Raw genomic sequence first — 21331 nt, 5'->3', positions numbered from 1 at the left:
CACATCTATTAATTTTTTAGAGAGATTTATCCTGGTTCAACAATATTTTTTCTTTACGAAATTGACATCAAAATCACGTTCGGTAAATCTACACTCCAATTCCATTATACCAGTCTAAAATTTTATAATTATATATATATATATATATATATATATACATATATATATATATATATATATATATATATATATATATATATGTATATATATATGTATATATATATATATATATATATATATATGTATATATATATGTATACATATGTATATATATATGTATATATATATATATATATATATATATATATATATATATATATATATATATATATATATATATATATATATATATATATATATATATATATATATATATATGATTTATACATATATATGTGTATATAATTACATTACTAAACCTCAGTTCAACTTATTTCCGATGAACGCCAACCAAAACTATCATGGAAATCTACATCCCAATTCCATCCATTATATGAAAATTATCCCTTTCCGATGGAAATCTCAAAACCCGGTTCCATAGTTGGTGCTGCCCGAGTTTGTAAAACACTGCCGGTCTTCCGTCGACCAAAAACCTCCGGTGCTTGTGTGGCCGGCCATGACCCCTCTCCACTTCTTGTAAGCTATGATGACGATCGCAAGCAGGGCTATGACTGACAGCGTTACTAGAACTCCTATGAGGACTTTTCTGCCTGGAAAGGGTCGTACCTTACGTTAAGTTTCGAAATCTAAGATGATTTAAGCGAACAGTCATAATATTCAGGTTTTCTGTCAAATTTGTGAATTTTTGATTATCTGAATGAACAAACTATTACACATACTATATTAGAGAGTTTTCTGACAAATTAGTAAATTTATGATATGAATGAACTATTATTAGTTTTCTGACAAATTTGAAATTTTTTATGATCTGAATGAACTATTATTAGAGTTTTGATAAATTTGTAAATTTTTGATGATTTAAATGAACAAACTATTATTACACATACTATCAGAGCGTTTGCTGATAAATGAGTAAATTTTTGATGATATGAATAAACTTAAGAGATTCCTGACAAATTTGTGAACCTTTTTATGATCTGAAAGAACAGTCATACTTATATTAGTTTTATGACAAATTTTATTGATTTATGTTTTTTTTAGTGATGTTTGAAGTTGTGAGCCACAGAACTGCGGTTGACTGACTGGAACTCTGTCTAGGATTCCGTCAGTGAAAATGGAGAGAGAGAGAGAGAGAGAGAGAGAGAGAGAGAGAGAGAGAGAGAGAGAGAGAGAGAGAGAGACTTACCTGGGTTCTTTGGTGACGAGACAGTAACATTCTGTCCACTTTCGTTCGCAATAACAGAGTAATTCGTAGCACCAGCCATTGCATTACCTTTGTCTACAACATCTTTGACACGAACAGAAGTATCAGAGTCGTTTACACCTTGACTGCCTTTGCTTTTATCCTTTTGAACAAGAACTACAGCAGATTTATTGGTTTCCCCTTCAACAACTGTCGCAGGGGCCTTTGTTCGAACGTCATCAGTAATATCAAAGTTGCCAGAAGTTTTGTTCTTTTGCTGCGGTCGGGCCGCCCGACCTTCGGGCACGTCGAACACGCTGCCTGATCTACCCAGGTCTCCTAAATGTCCATCATCATCTCCACTGTGTTCACCAAAAGGAGATTTACAGTCTACGATCTCACCCGCACTGTCTTCGAAAACTACCTCGCACGTGCAAGGGAGCACCGTGCATTCGGCCTCTGGATGTGCTGGGCATTCGGCCTTCCCACAAGTTGACTCAGACAACCGACACACATTTGCTGGGTCTTTTGGGCAAGGAATGTCGCCTAGAATGGAGAACGAAAGGGCGCTCACGTCATTTGTCCAATATAAAAACGTTCACTTACAAGTAGAGCACCCTTGTATGTTCATAAAAAGCTTAAAATGGCATTGGTAAGTTCCTTAAGATTCGTATCAGGTAACCAAGCGTACCAACTCACCTTTGCAAGTAGCGTAGCATTTGTGTTCCTTGAGGAAATTGTTGTCGTTACCCTGGCACCCACCATATGCGAACTTGCGACAGGTTTCATTCGAGGCGTTGTAATACCAACGGGGCATGTACGCTCGGCAGAGCCCTGGGTCTGGCTTTTCAAGGCACAACGGTGCTAGGAAGAGAGAAAATATTAATACGCACAGGAATTCGATATAAGTTTTAGGACAACAACAACAGCTCGGTTTGAGAAAAGTCAGATTTATTTATTCCTAAACTTTAAAGGTAACGCTAGACAGGTGCTTAAGTCGGTAGTCAGTTCATGTAACAGTTTAAGCCAATTTTAAACTCGTCAGAGATCATCTCTTTTGCAGAATTTCTGATTCATCCCTTGAATGAAAGTGGCATTTTTAAATAACGAAAATGTCTGCTATTTCGTGCTAGACAGCTAAGATTAACATATTAACGCCATTTAAGCATAATAGAATAATGTAGTTTTATTAGCTCTAATGTAATATAAGCTGGCTGAACACGTTATACAGAGGGACTTTAAGTAAGCTTTTATTAAAAGAAGAAAAAACTTACGTTGTTTGAAATACTGAGATGGATTACTGCCATCTCCCACCTTCCCGGCTACTGGATGGACCTCCCAGTTACTGGTCACGTTCCCCTGCGATTTTAAGGGACCGGATGATGATGTTCCATTTTTAGGACCTCCTAAAAGCGAATCTCTGACGATTTTCAAGAGATTAACCTGCGTCTTCTCATCAGGGACTGTGGGGCCAGTGTCAGAGAAGCCTGCTCTGCCAACAACGTCACCTCCTTTGCCACTAGAAAACCCGATTTGGGTAGCTTTTGAATCTGGACCCCTCGTCGACGTCTCTGTAGAACTTTCTCTACGCACTCCCAAGAGACTAGCAACATCTTCAGTACCTTCGTGGCTTGCCAGAATACCCTTAAGACTTACACTGTGGTTTGTCAGGATATTTTGAAGGTATTTCTGCAGGTCTGCGCCTCGCGGCGTTGTCGAAGACGACTCAGCCCTGGGCTTTGTGGCGTTACGAAACTGATCGGACTTTTTCGTGGGCGGAAATGGAAGTCTCCCGTCGCTGACTTTGGGCTCGTCTGCCGTGGAAGCCGATGACAAAACCTGGAAGAATTTGTCGTCACTAGTGATTTGTGACTTATGACTGGAGGTTCCTACAACAAACCAATTTCATTCTTATTATCACCTGCAGACTGCTATGAAGTTTGAATATCCTAAATATATTCTCCTGAAAGTATTTCTGACTCTTCTTCGCAAGGACATACCATTGTAAAATATAGATAACTTCTGTAAAAATGACCAAACATAAGGTTCAGACGGTTAATTCATCGAGTCCATTTTGACTTTAGAAAACACAATGACTGTACAAAATACAACACCTCAAGTTATATAGTACCAATTAAACTTTGCACGCGCCTGAAACCAAACGCACGCTTGTACAAAGTTTTGGAATAAAATAAAGCCAACAAATTTTTTAACAAGTCTATACTTTTTCGAATATTACTGGGCATGGATAATATATTCAGACTAGAATACTATGCTTCATGTTTTCAGACTAAGATAATGTTTTCAGACTAAGATAATCTAACCAGGCTAGTATAATGTAATCAGACTAGGATAACGTTTTCCGACTAGGATAATGTTTTCAGACTACTATGAGATTCAGGGCCTCTGTAACACGGTTTTTTCGCAATAAGTTTTTATCTATGCATTTCATAAATATAACGCTTATTCAGAATACACATTATATCTACACATAAATTTTGACTGTATTCTGCATTACGTAGGTTGAATAAATTTGGTACTTGAAATGTAAAAGTGACTTTTTTTGAAGACGGGCCAACTTACTCAGAGAAAAGGTTTCGAACGCACTCGTTACGTAACTTATGACAGCATTTCTTCCCTCTTTCTCGGTGGATGATTGGCTATACGTAACGACGGCTAGACCTCTGGCAACAATGACATAAAAATTTAAATACAAGCAAAGCAGTACACCTTTATGAACTCTGAAACTTCTCCACTGATAATTGTCATAATGAACAAACCAACAAAATGTTAATAAATACAAAAACACTTCGATTATTAGTCTAACACCCAAAATAAGTTTCCTAAGAAATTACAGTCTACTTTATAGGTCACAATCAGATTGACAAGATGTAGGGAATAGTTGGTAATTTTCAAAACCATAGTAGACAAGCTTGATTTGATAACTGCTATATCCAGTGTCAAGCAATTTTTATTTATTGGCTATCTACCTATTTACTGAAAAAAAATAGCCGTTACCGTATTTTGGCTTTAAGCCTTCACCAATAATTATCGTCAGAATGGTGACTTCATGAGGCTCCACCCACTTTGGCCTCGTTATAATTCAGGATAACACTGAAGGCTATCATGGGCATTGTTGGATTAGAAAATTTAACTTCTGGCTATAAAAACTCATTTCTCGAGTAGTTGTAAGAAGTGCTAAATGATCCTCAAGGTTCCCAGCAGTTGGCCTAAACGTTTAATTCATGTATATTACTGCTATTACTACTGTTGCGGCACTACTGCTACAGTAGTATTACTACGCTAGCACAGATGCCCCACCCACATCTATGTATCGTTCCGCCATTCATAAAGTCTTTGTCATGGCCTCCTCAGAAATTAAGTTTAACATTAGATGATAGGTTATTTCATTAAGCTAACAAATTATGGCAACTGGGTATGTTATTACCGATGTTGAAGCTAAAGATAAAGAAAAAAAATTATATCGGATGATCCGTTGGTCTGCTGGAGATTTTAGCACATATAAGCCTGTATTTACTTTGGATAAAAAATCTTATTTTAACAAAAATAGTTATATAAAGACTGTTTACATACAATCTCTCTCTTTCTCTCTTTTGGTGGCATAGTGAATAGTTAATGGAAATGTTCAAAATCCTGAATGACATTACAAGTATTATAATCACGTTACGCTAAATACAAATCAGACCATAAACATTGGATTTAAAATAGAAACTGAATAATTACCTATTCACGCTATAGTAAGTATGGCCACGGGCTTTCCCTTGACTGTATAAAGTTGCAAGTCGTAAGAAAAATGCAGTTTTGCAACCACGGGACAATTCCAAATCCTGTTAGCCATTCTTGACTGCTATGGGTTTCAGAGCTGATGGAACAAGGTGAATGAGTTTCTGTCTGGTGGATGGGGGGGCAACATTTCGTCAAACGGTGTTTACCTTGCTTACGTAATGAATGTTTTTCGACTCTTGGCTCGTAATCATTGTCCGTGGCGTCTGCTAGATAATTTTTACTCCATAAAAATTAAAACTATCGGGTTTAGGTTATTGATAATGCTGATAAAATTTGTGTGGTTGTAAAATATACATGTGTCAACTTTCAGCTACATCCGATGTTTTGATAAGGAGCAAAGTCCAAAAAACCGTGTTACAGAGGCCCTGAATCTCATAGTAGGATAATGTTTTCAAGCTGGGATAACAGACTAGAAAAATGTATTCACACTAGCATAATGTTTTCAGACTAAGATAATGTAATCAAACCAAATTCTGATTACCCTGAAATCCTGGGATTTACTTAAAATATTTATCAGATTGGTGTTTAGATCAAACATTTTCACAGTGATGAAAAGCATGCAAGCGATGGTTTTACTTTTGGGAAAAATCATTAACTTGGCATTTCCTGCCCTTAACTGTAGCCAAGATAGTGTTGCCAACAAGGGTATTCCTTGAGAAGAGTTCCATATATATGCAATATTGTTTATTAATAAAATTTGAATTTAGAAAGGGTGTATATGATGCTGCACACCTAAGATTGAGAAACCTGAGAAATTTACAGGGATAGTTGGAGAGTTTTACCAAGATAATTTGAAAAATTTACGGAGATAATTTGAGAAATTCGCTGAAATAAATTGAGAAACGTACAGAGATAATTTGAGAAATTTACAGAGGTAGTTTGAAGATTATACAGAGATAATTTCAGATATTTATCTTAGATAACAGAGATAATCTCTCATTTACCGAGATATCAGATATTTACAGAGATAATTGCAGAAATTCACCCTCTTTCATTTAAGTATATACGTTCATCCTCGAGGGGCTGGTACTAAACACAGACCCCGTGAGCTTTTCTGTAGTCACCTGCTGGAAGAAGTACTATAATCCCAAATAAAAAGAAATCCTACATAAATAGGAAAACTCATGACATACAATTAAGCTATAAAAAACATTCGATCAAGCAGAATGACATTTTAAAAAGTGCGAGTTTGGGCAAAATTTGCTGGACTATTTCAAGCAAAGGTTATCTTAAACCTTCCTGTCTTTAAGGTCGTATGTTTTCAATATAGTCTTTTTCTGCAAGCTGTCCAAAATACCAGTCTTTAAATATTCTTATTTTCCATTGAATTTTATTTTAATATTCGCATGATCACCAACAATTTATAAGGGTTTTTTTTTTGTAATGGGATATTCTGCTGCAGTCGAATACTCAAAAGTAATTTCAAAACATACAGATGGTAACCCTCAACTGTCGTTACTATGTAAATAAACGCCAGTTGCAAGAGCCCGTGCTTGGCCGTGGCTGATTCCATCTGAAAACAAACGTCATTATAAAGTTTATTACTGAAGCCTGTCTCGGAAAAACTAAACGTTTTCGACGTAAATGAGACGTTAAGTTGTTCACACTGAGGAAATAAATTTATAAACGGCAGAAGGCTACGGAAGTAAGGTTAGTTATTTGTCCTTGGTAAATATTTAAGTGTTCTATATATCTTATGTTTAAATCTGTTTTAGAGTTCCTTTTTTAAAGGCCTCGAAATCACGTTTCAAACCAACAGAATTAGTAGACTTTTCGGAATCACCGTCTGTCAATGTAAACATAAACGTCTTGGAGTTAGTCCTATACCGCCACTCTTGAGAACCATCCTTGGATCCTAACGACGGCTGCGTTTCAAAAGGCAAGACCTCTACCACAAAACGTAGAACGTCATCGTGATTCCACCTAAAAATCGTAAAAAAAAAAGAGGCACCGTCCTATTACTTACATGAAAGACAAACATCCATAAAATAAGCGGCGGCATACTGATGAACACTTTAGTCCCGAAACTTGAGAGAGCAGACACACCCTTCACAGTTCTCAATGTCGACTGGCAACTCGGCTCAAAGGTCAAAACACTTCCTTTTTCTTTCCTGTCTTTGCGTTTGCGACATCCTTCGAGACTAAGCACGCTGTTAGGAAGCTTTGAACTTTTAAATGGCATTTGGGTAGTTTCATTTATGCATTATTGTGATGGTTAAATCTAGACACTAATAAACGGATTACATTCTAAGTCTAATTCGTAAGATGATTTTAAAGTGTTTGTTTTCGTAAAGGTGACCAAAAGAGTTTGTGAGATAAATTAGGATGCACTACTGAATTATAACGTTAAAATACTATATTTTACGAAGTACAAAGTCAGATTACTTTGTATATTTCTGATGACTGATGTAACTTTCCTTTTTATTGCAGCTGGAGACTTAAGCAAAGACATACTTTATACCTCGCTGTAGTAAATTAGGAATTCGTGAAATCGTATGTTATTCTGAAAAAGGAGGATTTCTTGGGGCCATATCCATGCAACTCTCTATCTCTCTCTCTCTCTCTCTCTCTCTCTGTATATATATATATATATATATATATATATATATATATATATATATATATATATATATATATATATATATATATATATATATATATATATATATATATATATATATATATATATATATATATACATATATATAAGCAAATCCACAGGAAAATGACAGGCAGAGTTCAGTACCAAAGCGCCTTCACGTTTATTAATGCATCGTCTGGGCACAAATGAGACACAGATGCGTTAATAAACGTGAAAGCGCTTGGTACTGAACTGTGCCTGTCATTTTCCTATGGGATTCGCTTATACACTGAAATCACATGCATCTACTGAGAATTTTTAAGCATATATATATATATATATATATATATATATATATATATATATATATATATATATATATATATATATATATATATATATATATATATATATATATAGTATGTATATATATATATATATATTTACACATATATATATATATATATATATATATATATATATATATATATATATATATATATATATATATATAATGACCCTATCCCCAGGTCAAATAGGGTCATATTCTATTGCTGAACCTGTTTTAAGAACAGCATCAATCGTCTTACTTTCCTAAGATTCTCTGGTAGCGGTGGCCCATCCGTGTGTCAGCAAATTCCTTCTCCCTCGTCGACTCCTCTCACTGAACCTATTCTTAAACAAAGGCCTACTGGAATTAAGCACTGATATACAAAACTTGACTTTATTTGCAAATTTAACGAAAGTGATTCAGCAAAAGCTACGATCATGAAATGGAGTGAATTCCACCCCTATCATCACTAGAGGAAATTCTGATTCACAAATATTCAGATTAATGATTCTAGACCAACCAATACTAGTGACTAACACCCTTGTAACTAAACAGAGTAAAAAGGTCATAATTATTCTAGACCACAATAAATGTCATATAGTATGTAAAAGAATAAACACCATTTCCAAAATATTCGTCCTCACAGGACGAACCCAGAATTCCTGTTAAAAGAAACATATATATTAAAACCTAAAATGGTGTTACAAGACATCAATATTCAGAACGGAAAAATGTACAATGGAGAACAGAATGGAAAAATGCATAATGGAGACACAGAGGAATTTCACTGCAGCACAAATGGGTATTTCCACATAATGTCTGGAAAAGATATAAGTGTTCATGAGTTATGGTACTCACTTCTATGGCGTCAAATAACAGATTTTCAAGTGGCAGTCCTTCAACACTGCACCACTAACAGATCAGACCCAGTCATAAAATGAAGTTCCCCGGAAGCTTCTGTTCCTCTGATAATATACCATTAGAGAGTACAATGCACATACACATTCACACTGTCTCCAAGCACTTTAATCCTAATCATGGTCAGGAAAGCACAAATGCATGTGTCAGATACCTCACTGTATCTAACCGTGTAAACCTCCAACGTCGACACAACTACACCTGCAGCGGATGTGTTTCTGACAGGCAAGCACATAGTTCGTCACTGACTTTATATATATATATATATATATATATATATATATATATATATATATATATATATATATATATATATATATATATATACATACATACACATGTACATATACATACACACTCACACACACACATACACACACACACACACATATATATATATATATATATATATATATATATATATATATATATATATATGTGTGTGTGTGTGTGTGTGTTGTTAAGAATATTCCCCTACACCACCTGTCATGCAATAATTTAAGGTAAAAGGACTAAGTAATTCAATAAAGTAAATTTAGTATGATTTACTGTAAGCAAATTCGCCTCTAATACCTCTCACCACTGCCCTTTAACACCTTGCTTGTCCAAAGTGCTGTCTGAAATCCCTTAATTCCAGGTGCGGACCTGACCAGAGCTAATCGTCGCCTGAGGCAGGTCAGCTAGTGGGCTGACCACGTGCGTTCCGCCATTTTGAAATCAGAACCATGCTCCCTGCAGTTCCATGTGGGCAGAGTGATCACAACGCCATCTAAGGGGAGAAAGATGTAACTTCCGAAGCTATAAAGGGTCTTGGAGAGAGAAGCTTGCTCTCAGAACTGCCTATTCTTGACACGTGGTGGGCAGTATCCAAAGTAACTTTTGTTGTGAATTAATTCATTTGCCCTCCCTCTCACTGGCTCTCATAAGAAGAGAACTTCAGCTCCTAAAGAAAGGTAAAGTACCACAATTTAAGGTTTTTCGTCAGCCACGTTCCCTATTCTCTCTCCAACTAAGTTCCTTCCTTTTCATAGTGCGATATACCTTCAGTGAGACCTGCATTGCTTTGTATTTTGTGCTGTTTAATTTGCAAAGCATTTACGAGAAGTGTAACGCAATCGTATGATGTTCGAGTCACGGGAATCGAGTTCAGTCTAGGCATCTTCTATGCAATTCCTTGATTCCTTCATTACAGTGCTAGTTTCGGTTGAGTAACGGTAAGTGTTTTAAATGCAGATTAGGGGTTTTCAACTGTGGATCTGCGTATCATCTGTGCGCGTAGCAGCCCTCGCTACTTTGTTATCAACAACTTCTGAAGCGGGAAACCCAATATGCTACCTCTAGGAAATTCCCTGTCATTTGCTCTGGCCTCATTACCCCAGAATTATGCTACCATTCTTTTGATGTGTTTTCTTTTGTAAATATAATAAATAAAGTTAAACCCCAGAGTTTATCTAATCACCTCCCCTTGAAGTAGCCCTTCAGGTGTATTTGGTTGTTTGTAATTTTTCTAGCAAGATGCCAGCTTTAAAATTACAACTATATATATATATATATATATATATATATATATATATATATATATATATATATATATATATATATATATACTGTATATATGTTTGATTTTGAATCACGAGAAAGGTAACAATGTGATGATTATGCGAACAAAGTTACAGCCATGAAGGAAAAGTGAAACAATTGAGATGGTAAGTACTCTTGTCTTATTACCAAGACATGGTCACAGCAATTAAAGATATGTAGAGACAATGGCCTATGTATATGGTGGGTATAAGTTCTACAGGAATACAAAAAGGTTGGGAGGTCACAGAATGGTCAACGGATTAACACTGAAATCTACCTTTCTGGAACATATGTTTTATTACAGGTCAAAAGAAAATAATCCTCGGCTTATATTTAGGTTCATCTCCCAGGTCAACTGAATCATAACTGATTCCAATCAGTTCATGAAAGTTTCATTATTTCGTAATATTACATTACTTTGCGTCCAATTCTGTGGGACTTTTCACTTAGGTGCAAAAATAGACCATTATTAGTCTGACCTGTTCTTACTGAATATTTTTGTCGTTTTAATCTGGTATTTAATTCTTTACTGGTCTGACCTAAGTAAAATAAATCACAATCCATACAACGAACTTTGTATACAATACTGATATCTTTTTGGGAGCTGTTTTTTATTGTTTTTGATATTATTATGTGAAGGATACATTTGTCTTAAGCAATTTCACAGCTTCAAATCCAGTAAAATGTGGCAAACAAAGGGTGTTCAAGGACACCTCTTTTTTCCTTTCCAATTTTTCATAGAAAGTTTTTATAGCCTTATTGTACAAATGTCCATAACGTGGGTTGGATAGCATTAGCATAGATCTCTTCCTATTTTTCTGATGTTTTGGAATTCTTGATCTAAAAACTCAGGACTTTGTTCATATATATATGCATATGTGTGTATATATATATATATATATATATATATATATATATATATATATATATATATATATATATATATATATATATATATATATATGAAATTTTTTATCACACCGTGAATTTTATTCGATCATGAAGCTACAAATATCTCTTAATATCAAATCCACGCTACCTCGGAATATCCCCGATGAGGGAATTATCGGGGATATTCCCGAGTAGCGTGGATTTGATATTAAGCGATATTTGATATTCATTTCAAATATCATATATATATATATATATATATATATATATATATATATATATATATATATATATATATATATATATATATACATTTATATACCAGGTGTTTCGAAATTAGAGCCCTCCTCCACAGAACAAATGGAAAGTTATGAGGTTTTCTGCTATAGCCTATCTCCAAGTACATTCTCTTAAGTTTCTATTAAGCTATTTTTCATTTTACATTTCTTGTATTTTCAGACTGAGTAACGGAGTTAGATACAGCCATGGCTAACGACTCGGGGGAAATCAGATGGATTGACTGAATCCAGGCTATAACCTTCAGAGAGGCCAGGGATGCTGGCGCACCCTTCATTTCACGTTCCTCGATAGCTAAACACGTTAAAAGAGATGAACCCTTTGTTAAAAGAAACTGGAACAAAAATCCATATGACTGTCATCGCGAAAAGAGTGAGAATCTTGGAAGGCCTGACGTCCTTTCATATGAAGTGTTTTTTTTTCATATTCATGATATTGTTCTGTATCAGCATGATTTGAAACATGGGGATGTAAGTGTCGATGAGTTGATGACATGCAACATCGGGTATTGCAAAAGCAAAAAGACTGACTGGTTAGGAAGCTTGAATGCACACGCGCGCGCACACACACACACACACACACACACACACACACACACACACATATATATATATATATATATATATATATATATATATATATATATATATATATATATATATATATATATATATATATACACACACATGTCAGTTATACACGCGTGACTTTTATATTCAGCGCTGAATGGTATTATGTGTCCCAGCGCTTGGCCTTCCGCCTAAATTCTATATCCATTCTATTCTGGAAAAATGATTTACTTTCGATTACTTGTGAAGAGAAACTTTTAGAACTATTTCAATTAAACACGATACTGGAAAATATCTGCCTGAAGTTTAAAAATTGTGAAAGCTTTCTGCTGGAGGCTTCAGCATCCAATAGACTACACTGAATTATCTCCCACGATCTTTTGAGTCGAAAAATCTGAGTTTGTGTTCATAAAGAGTGCCCAGATCGATTTTGATCAGCGCAAGAAAGTAGTTCAAATAAAGGGGCAGGTTAAACCGTTCTGGGAACACAGAGAAAGTTGTAGAGTTCCACATCGTGTGACGTGACTGGTGTGAAGGAATGTTGAACTGCTGAGTTCTGGTGTGGGTCATAGGATGACTTCGTCATACGTGTAACGAATACAGCTGCGTCTTAATGTTTCTCAAATGAACCGTTTCTGTTTGTTATAAGTTTTTCGCTATTTTATTATGTATTTTTGTTTCAGTCAAAGTTATGTTTATGCTCTGAGTATCATTGTTCAGTGACTTGTTGTAATTCCATGTCATTCGCTGTCACGACTCATTATTCTTTAGATTCTTGGTACGATTCCTTGTTTTGGAACTACTGATTTGCCCTGACGAATAACGTAACAATAATATTCGCAGGAAAAACCTCGCTGATGATTGTAACAAAAGCCGCTGCTACTACTCTGTGAATTTCTATGGAAACAGAATGACAAACTATGAGTAAATCATTTCAAGGAACTTCTAAGGTTTCCACTTTCTCTAATCTCTTCCCCTCCAGTCACAGTTCCCCCTTCTCTCCTCCCACCCCCCTTACACCCGACCCCAAGATTGTCTCTTGTATGTGTGTGTGTGTCAGTTACTGTCAATTTTTTCTGTATTATATCCTCTATAGGTCTCTCAGGCCATTGAGTTTCCGACAGACTGTCGAAGGAATACCAAGACGTCCTTCGGAGGCGTCACCCGACATTGCAGTCTCCACGAAGACCCACCAGCTGCCGTCATGGCACAGGCAGGCAACAGCAGCAGCCAGAAGCGGCGGCAGCAGCAGCGGCAGATGAGCAGCCCTCCCTAGGGAAAAATATTGATACTTGAAGACCCACAATGCCCCTCCAACTTTTCCAGACACGAGCATTTCGTAGCTCTCTTCTTCTTCTTGCCTTTCCGCGCTGCTGCTGCGACAAACGTTGCCTTTTGTTGTTGTTGCTGATTTTGTTGTTGTTGTTCTTCTTCTTCACTTCAGGGACTTGACTTTGAATAACACAAGGCACTTAATTTTTGGGGCCTATCTCTTACTTAGGTCTCTTTCTCATTGGCTCATTTTAATCAGTTCGGCCGAAGGCTCCTGTCTATCCATCTATCTTAACCCTCCCCCCTTAAAAAGCCTCCCTGTCTCCCCGGGCCACTAACCTTTCCTCCTCTCCCCTCACCCCTCCTTTATCAGATGCTCGTTCCCTCCAGCACCACACGGCACAGGCTCCTCCCTCGCCACCCCTTTCTCCTGATCCTCTGACCCCCCCACTTTCTCCCCCGCACCGTCCCTGGCCCCGGCCACCCCCTGGACGTTGGCACTCCTTGAGGTCGAATGCGTCTCTTGACAGCGACTCCACCGCCTGCCCTAACTCCCGGAACACGGCGGAACCGGCCACGTGAACTCTCGGGGTTTTTGAGAGCCCCTGGAGATTTCGGAAGTAAGGTTGAACCATTTCGATCAAAATGGGCGCAGTGTGAGAGGGTCAGTGAGCTTGATTTTGCGAAACTCAGGTGCCAAATGGCTGGACATCTTCCATGACGAGTTTCCAGACGAGTGTTTGACCAATTGCGTGACTTCTGTGATCTCTGAGTGCTCTGGAAGTTAGGACTTCTGGGAAAGAAAATGTCAGTGATTTAACGAGGCCCCCTTTTTGGAAAGTCATTCTTCTCATATATAAAATTTGGCAGAACGTTTCAAGAGCACTCTGTGAAAGTTACACCTTTTTTTGATCGCTGATAGATTCTTAATGCAGTACAGACGTGACGATATTGTTTATAAATGGAAAAGAAAATGTCAGTGATTTAGCGAGGCCCCCTTTTTGGAAAAAGTCAGCCTCCTCTTATATCAAATGACTAGCAGAATATTTAAAAGAACATTCTGTGGAAGTTACGCCATTTTTAACCTCTGACAAAATCGTAACGCTATGCAGATGTGACGATATTGTGTATAAATGATAGAGACTTTCCGTTATTTCTAAAAACTACAATTTTTAGAGAGTTTCCTGTTATTTCTAAAAACTACAGTTTTTGTCCGCTATCTCGATTACGCGAAGGACCTTTAACCACGTGAAAAGGGACACGGCGATGTGAGCGAGATTGTGACGAAGTGACCTTTTATCGTTAACCGTCGTCAGAAAAAAAAAAAAAAAAAAAAAAAAAAACCGTTCATTCGCGAACTTGCAAATAATAATTTAAAAAATGGACGACAAACTCCTGGACGCCTCCGGCGGTTTCTCCGACGCCCACTTCCGCGGCCTCAGAGCCGGGGTGGGCAGCGTCGGCGGGTATTCCATCAACGGCCTCCTGACGACGCCCGTCGCTCAGGGCGAGGGCCAGAGCGCCCCCGGCCTGCTACACAATCTGGCGCCGATAAAATATGGTTAGTGACGCCTTCGGGAAAGGTTTTCCCAAGCGGTGACGAGGAACGAAGGAAGGAAGGACGCGGCTTTGAGTGTTCTCTCTAAACTTGGTTGTAAAGGCGCTACTGTAATCACTAGGAATTTGTTGTGGTTACACTGCTACTCTTGTTGTTTGGCTGTCTTTGTTTCTCTTCCTCTCTAAAATCATTATTCCTTATATTCTTCATCTTTTGTCTAAAGAATCTCGCAAGACGCTCGTTGGTATTTCGACTCTTTAGTTAAGAAAAAGTTTGCGGTAGGAATATTTATGAAAAAAAGAAGAAAAAAACGCGACTGTTACATAAATGAGACTGACGGAGCTCACAACTCTGCAGGTACGTCGTTAGTTAAACATATAAATAGCTTTTATTCACGTTCTTAATTTCTTCGCAAGTGAATGAATTTAACAGAACGGAAATTATTTCAATTAGATCGGCCAATTCGGTGCTTTCAGTTAAAATGACTTATATTCTTTCATTTTCCTTGAAAGAAATTCAGGCGGTAGTTATATAATATGGAAAAATTATGGAAAACAATCTTGAGGATTTTTCACATGTACCTCACAGGTAGGTCGGCTGTCCAGCGGATTTCTGGACGGGCGAAAGCTGGAACACCGTCACCTACAGCAAATGCCTTCCAGGATTTCGTCTGGAAAGGACGCTGGAAATGGCTTAAAACACCAAAATTGACCACCCCCCGCCCTTCTATTCTCTTTGGAGTAATTGGTACAGCCAAATAATGCCACAGAAACACGATGATTTCAACGAAGTCCATGTTTATTTCTTTTGACAGAATAATATCATTTATACCCTGTATCTTCTATCACGTAATTATCATATTAGCGATGCCAGAGAACATTAAATCAATCAAACAATCACTTATCATATTAAAAAAATGATCTCGTTAGCGCTGTATACAGCGTTGGACTTCTTATCAGTTAGGATTTTTTGAACAATCAGTTCATTGATATGTTAAATTTTTAATTTAAATTTGAACTTATTCTGGGGAAAAAATTGAGACCTTAGATTTAGATTTATGTTTGCGTAATTCACGATTTTTTAAGAGGAAGGCCGACGGGACGGGCATTTCAGCACTTCCATAAGAAAAAAAAAAAAGAAACACGGTGGGATCGCCAAGACTCAGAGAATGTTATAGGACTCAGGGAATTTCGTAGGATTTAAAAATGTTGTAGAACTCAGTAAACCTTTTAGGACTCAGGGAATTTTGTAGGACTTGAAAACTATTGTAGGACGCAGTAAATTTTTTTAGGATGCATGGAATTCTGTAGGACTCAAAATATATTGTAGGACTCAGTAAGTTTATTAGGACTCATGGAATTTTATAGGACTTGAAAAGTGTTGTAGGACTCAGTAAACTTTTTAGGACTCAGGGAAATTTTGTCGGACTCAAGAAATTTTGTAAGACTCAAAAACTATTCATGGATCAGGGACTTTTGTAATACTCAAAAGATATTCAGGGCTTAGGGAATTTTGTAAGACAAAACCATTCATGGATCAGGGAGTTTTGTAATACTCAAAAGATATTCAGGGCTCAGGGAGTTTTGTAAGACTCAAAAACTATTCATGGATCAGGGATTTTATAATACTCAAAAGATATTCAGGGCTTTTTTGTAATACTCAAAATACTCAAAAAAGATATTCAGGGCTTAGGGAATTTTGTAAGACTCAAAAACTATTCATGGATCAAGGAATTTTGTAATACTCAAAATATATTCAGGGCTCAGGGAATTTTGTAAGACTCAAAAACTATTCATGGATCAAGGAATTTTGTAATACTCAAAATATATTCAGGGCTTAGGGAATTTTTTTGTAGACAAAACTATTCAGGAATTTTGAATCAGGATCAGAATTTTGTAATACTCAAAAGATATTCAGGGCTTAGGGAATTTTGTAAGACTCAAAAACTATTCATGGATCAAGGAATTTTGTAATACTCAAAAAATATATTCAGGGCTTAAGGATTTTGTAAGACAAAAACTATTCATGGATCAAGGAATTTTGTAATACTCAAAATATATTCAGGGCTCAGGGAATTTTGTAAGACTCAAAAACTATTCATGGATCAGGGAATTTTGTAATACTCAAAAGATATTCAGGGCTTAGGGAATTTTGTAAGACAAAACTATTCACGGATCAGGGAGTTTTGTAATACTCAAAAGATATTCAGGGCTCAGGGAATTTTGTAAGACTCAAAAACTATTCATGGATCAGGGAATTTTGTAATACTCAAAAATATTCAGGGCTTATTTTTGTAAGACAAAATTATTCAGGGGATCAGGGTTTTGTAATACTCAAAAGATATTCAGGACTCAGGGAATTTTGTAAGACAAAACTATTCATGGATCAGGAATTTTGTAATACTCAAAAGATATTCAGGGCTCAGGGAATTTTGTAAGACAAAGCTATTCAATCAAACTAAAAGATTCATGGATCAAAAACTATTCATGGATCAGGGAATTTTGTAATACTCAAAAGATATTCAGGGCTCAGGGAATTTTGTAAGACTCAAAAACTATTCATGGATCAGGGAATTTTGTAATACCCAAAAGATATTCAGGGCTCAGGGAATTTTGTAGGACACAAAACTATTCATGGATCAGGGAATTTTGTAATACACAAAAGATATTCAGGGCTCAGGGAATTTTGTAAGACTCAAAAACTATTCAGGGATCAGGGAATTTTGTAGTACTTAAAAGATATTCAGGGCTTAGGGAATTTTGTAAGACAAAACCATTCATGGATCAGGGAGTTTTGTAATACACAAAAGATATTCAGGGCTCAGGAAATTTTGTAAGACTCAAAAACTATTCATGGGTCAGGGAATTTTGTAATACTCAAAAGATATTCAGGGCTCAGGGAATTTTGTAAGACAAAACTATTCACGGATCAGGGAGTTTTGTAATACTCAAAAGATATTCAGGGCTGAGGGAATTTTGTAAGACTCAAAAACTATTCACGGATCAGGGAATTTTGTAATACTCAAAAGATATTCAGGGCTTAGGGAATTTTGTAAGACAAAACTATTCACGGATCAGGGAGTTTTGTAATACTCAAAAGATATTCAGGGCTCAGGGAATTTTGTAAGACTCAAAAACTATTCATGGATCAGGGAATTTTGTAATACTCAAAAGATATTCAGGGCTCAGGGATTTTGTAAGACAAAACTATTCAGGGATCAAGGAGTTTTGTAATACTCAAAAGATATTCAGGGCTCAGGGAATTTTGTAAGACTCAAAAACTATTCATGGATCAGGGAATTTTGTAATACTCAAAAAGATTATTCAGGGCTCAGGGATTTTGTAAGGATATTCAGGGTTCAGGGAATTTTGTAACTCAAAAACTATTCATGGATCAGGGAATTTTGTAATACTCAAAAGTTATTCAGGGCTCAGGGATTTTGTAGGACACAAAACTATTCAGGGATCAGGGAATTTTGTAATACTCAAAAGATATTCAGGGCTCAGGGAATTTTGTAAGACTCAAAAACTATTCATGGATCAGGGAATTTTGTAATACTCAAAAGATATTCAGGGCTCAGGGAATTTTGTAAGACTCAAAAACTATTCATGGATCAGGAATTTTGTAATACACAAAAAGATATTCAGGGCTCAGGGAATTTTGTAGGACTCAAAAACTATTCATGGATCAGGGAATTTTGTAATACACAAAAGATATTCAGGGCTCAGGGAATTTTGTAAGACTCAAAAACTATTCAGGGATCAGGGAATTTTGTAATACTCAAAAGATATTCAGGGCTCAGGGAATTTTATAAGACTCAAAAACTATTCAGGGATCAAGGAATTTTGTAGTACTCAAAAGATATTCAGGGATCAGGGACTTTTGTAGTACTCAAAAGATATTCAGGGCTCAGGGAATTTTGTAAGACTCAAAAACTATTCAGGGCTCAGGGAATTTTGTAAGACTCAAAAACTATTCAGAGCTCAGTGAATTTTGTAGAACGTGAAGTAATTTTGTAAGACTTGGAGAATTTCGTAGGACTCTGTAAATCTTTGAGGACTCAAAACCGTTATGTAGGACTCGCGAGAGTATTCCAGGAATGTAGGAAATGTTTAGTCCTGAAGGAAATCATGTAGAGGAAAAATAAACTGCACAGTTCAAAGATTATTCTGTTAATAATCCAATTACAGAGCTGACTTCTCTCCAAATCAAAACGTGAGAAAGGTATTTATTTCGTGTTCATCAACTTTTCGTTATTTATTTGCTTATTATAGCGTAATTTATACATTTACCTCTTTCCCGTATCCGGTGTAGATTTGGTTTAAATGAGCCAGTTGACGAAATATGAGACCTGGTCTTTTGTACACTGACCGAACTCTGACGCTGACTGCCAGCTCTTCAGAAGAGACGCTGCAGAATCATGCTGAGATTTTTCACTGCGTTCATCTAAGTCATTTTAAGTGAATTACGCAAATTTTAAATGTTCATTTACTCATGAATTCACAAATACTTGTGTATAATAGAAGCACCCAAGGATATGCACTTATGCATATACTCTTATGTGTATATAGAATCATTGTGTATGTCAAATCTGCTGGTCGGTTTTTACTAGATGCGTATTTAACCGTAATAATTGTATATGTGTATATATATACATACATACATATATATATATATATATATATATATATATATATATATATATATATATATAGAGAGAGAGAGAGAGAGAGAGAGAGAGAGAGAGAGAGAGATCCGCATAATGGACGATATATATATATATATATATATATATATATATATATATATATATATATATATATATATATACATATATATATATATATACATACATACAGAGAGATATCCTTATCCTTCGTTATTGCTGTACATCAATGTAATATAAAAATCATATTAATTTTTAAAAACCGTAAATTAGATTCTGAGTTTATTTCTAAAATCGTTGTAACAATAGTGCTGTCGGGATTCGAAAACCACTTACCTTTTACCACCATTTCCAAGACCTTCGTCAGGAGACCGAGATCTTCGTTAGAAGATAGAGATCTTCACCAGGAGATCATCAAGATCTTCGTCAGGAGACCAAGATCTTCGTGAGGGGATCATTAAGATATTCGTCAGGAGATAGAGATCTTCGTCAGGAGATCATCAAGATCTTCGTCGAGATCAGTATCTTCGTCAAGAGACCATCAAGATCTTCGTCAGGAGATCATCAAGATCTTCGTCGGGAGATCATCAAGATCTTCGTCAGAAGATAGAGATCTTCGTCAAGAGATAATCAAGATCTTCGTCAGCAGATAGAGATCTTCGTCAGGGGATCATCAAGATCTTCGTCAAGAGATCATCAAGATCTTCGTCAGCGGATAGGGATCTTCGTCAGGGGATCATCAAGATCTTCGTCAAGAGATAATCAAGATCTTCGTCAGCAGATAGAGATCTTCGTCAGGGGATCATCAAGATCTTCGTCAAGAGATAATCAAGATCTTCGTCAGCAGATAGAGATCTTCGTCAGGGGATCATCAAGATCTTCGTCAAGAGATCATCAAGATCTTCGTCAAGAGATCAGCAAGATCTTCGTCAGGAGATCATCAAGATCTTCGTCGGGAGATCGAGATCTTCGTCAGGATTTACGTGCCTCGTACCCTTAAAGAGATTGGGGTATGCAATAACTCGATGAGGTCGATAACCATGCAGATTTGAGGAACCCTCAACCTTCACTAGATCTGCAGGTGATGGTCATAGGCAGACGTGAGGTATCCAGCGCCTTCATGATGTCCGAGACCAAAGTCCTCCGGTGGACTTCAAGTACTTAGAACCTTCACTGACTTCGGAACTCCGCTCATTACCATATAACAAAAACACCGAAGAATTCTTGCCATAACCAGGTACTGTTTGTAATTTTCATTTCGGACGCCAGAGAAAATTATGATTTGTTCCTCTGATAGAGGAAAAAAGGGCCTGTATATCACAAACTGACGAAGAAGGCAGACAGAAGGCATGGCCATTTCTGATGGAAAACAAAACAAAAAACAAAAACAACGCTATCAGTTCCGTCTGCTGAAGAGTTGTGCATAACTGATATCTTTCTGATCACGGATTTGCAAACACATTAGATAGCAGATTCCTTCTAGAAACTTTCACCCCATCTAGAAACTGATGCACTTAACGCAGAAGAAGATCTGGAAGAACCTGACTGACTAAAACA

At 36.5% G+C, this 21331-nt stretch overlaps 2 protein-coding genes across 2 annotated transcripts in view; one reads left to right on the top strand and one right to left on the bottom strand.

The window, feature by feature from the left end:
- Positions 1 to 384: 384 nt before the first annotated feature.
- LOC136847043 (uncharacterized) lies at positions 385 to 7230 on the bottom strand. The gene is made up of 5 exons (XM_067118279.1): positions 7077 to 7230; positions 2578 to 3142; positions 2003 to 2167; positions 1307 to 1849; positions 385 to 710 (listed from the first exon to the last, which is right to left on the bottom strand). The coding sequence occupies exons 1-5, from the start codon at positions 7110 to 7112 to the stop codon at positions 523 to 525; spliced, it is 1497 nt and encodes a 498-aa protein (XP_066974380.1). The 5' UTR covers positions 7113 to 7230; the 3' UTR covers positions 385 to 522.
- A 6156-nt stretch (positions 7231 to 13386) lies between these two features.
- The window catches only part of LOC136847044 (paired mesoderm homeobox protein 2A-like), a 60850-nt gene continuing 52905 nt past the window's right edge, over positions 13387 to 21331 (top strand). Inside the window, 1 exon segment of the mRNA XM_067118280.1 lies at positions 13387 to 15111. Coding sequence (XP_066974381.1) covers positions 14931 to 15111 — 181 coding nt within the window. The 5' untranslated portion in view covers positions 13387 to 14930.

This window comes from Macrobrachium rosenbergii, chromosome 16 (genome assembly GCF_040412425.1).
Source record: "Macrobrachium rosenbergii isolate ZJJX-2024 chromosome 16, ASM4041242v1, whole genome shotgun sequence".
NCBI classification, from domain to species: domain Eukaryota; kingdom Metazoa; phylum Arthropoda; class Malacostraca; order Decapoda; family Palaemonidae; genus Macrobrachium; species Macrobrachium rosenbergii.
Note: the sequence above shows the minus strand (reverse complement) of the source record. Positions and strands in the feature narration are given on the sequence as shown.

What these genes read in the sequence shown, in the direction of transcription:
- LOC136847043 (XM_067118279.1), bottom strand. Translation starts at nt 7,112, where the DNA reads ATGCCGCCGCTTATTTTATGGATGTTTGTCTTTCAT. An exon ending in TATGGATGTTTGTCTTTCAT is followed by an intron (nt 3,143 to 7,076) that starts GTAAGTAATAGG and finishes AAATTCTTCCAG; the next exon opens with GTTTTGTCATCGGCTTCCAC. An exon ending in CTCGTCACCAAAGAACCCAG is followed by an intron (nt 711 to 1,306) that starts GTAAGTCTCTCT and finishes GACCCTTTCCAG; the next exon opens with GCAGAAAAGTCCTCATAGGA.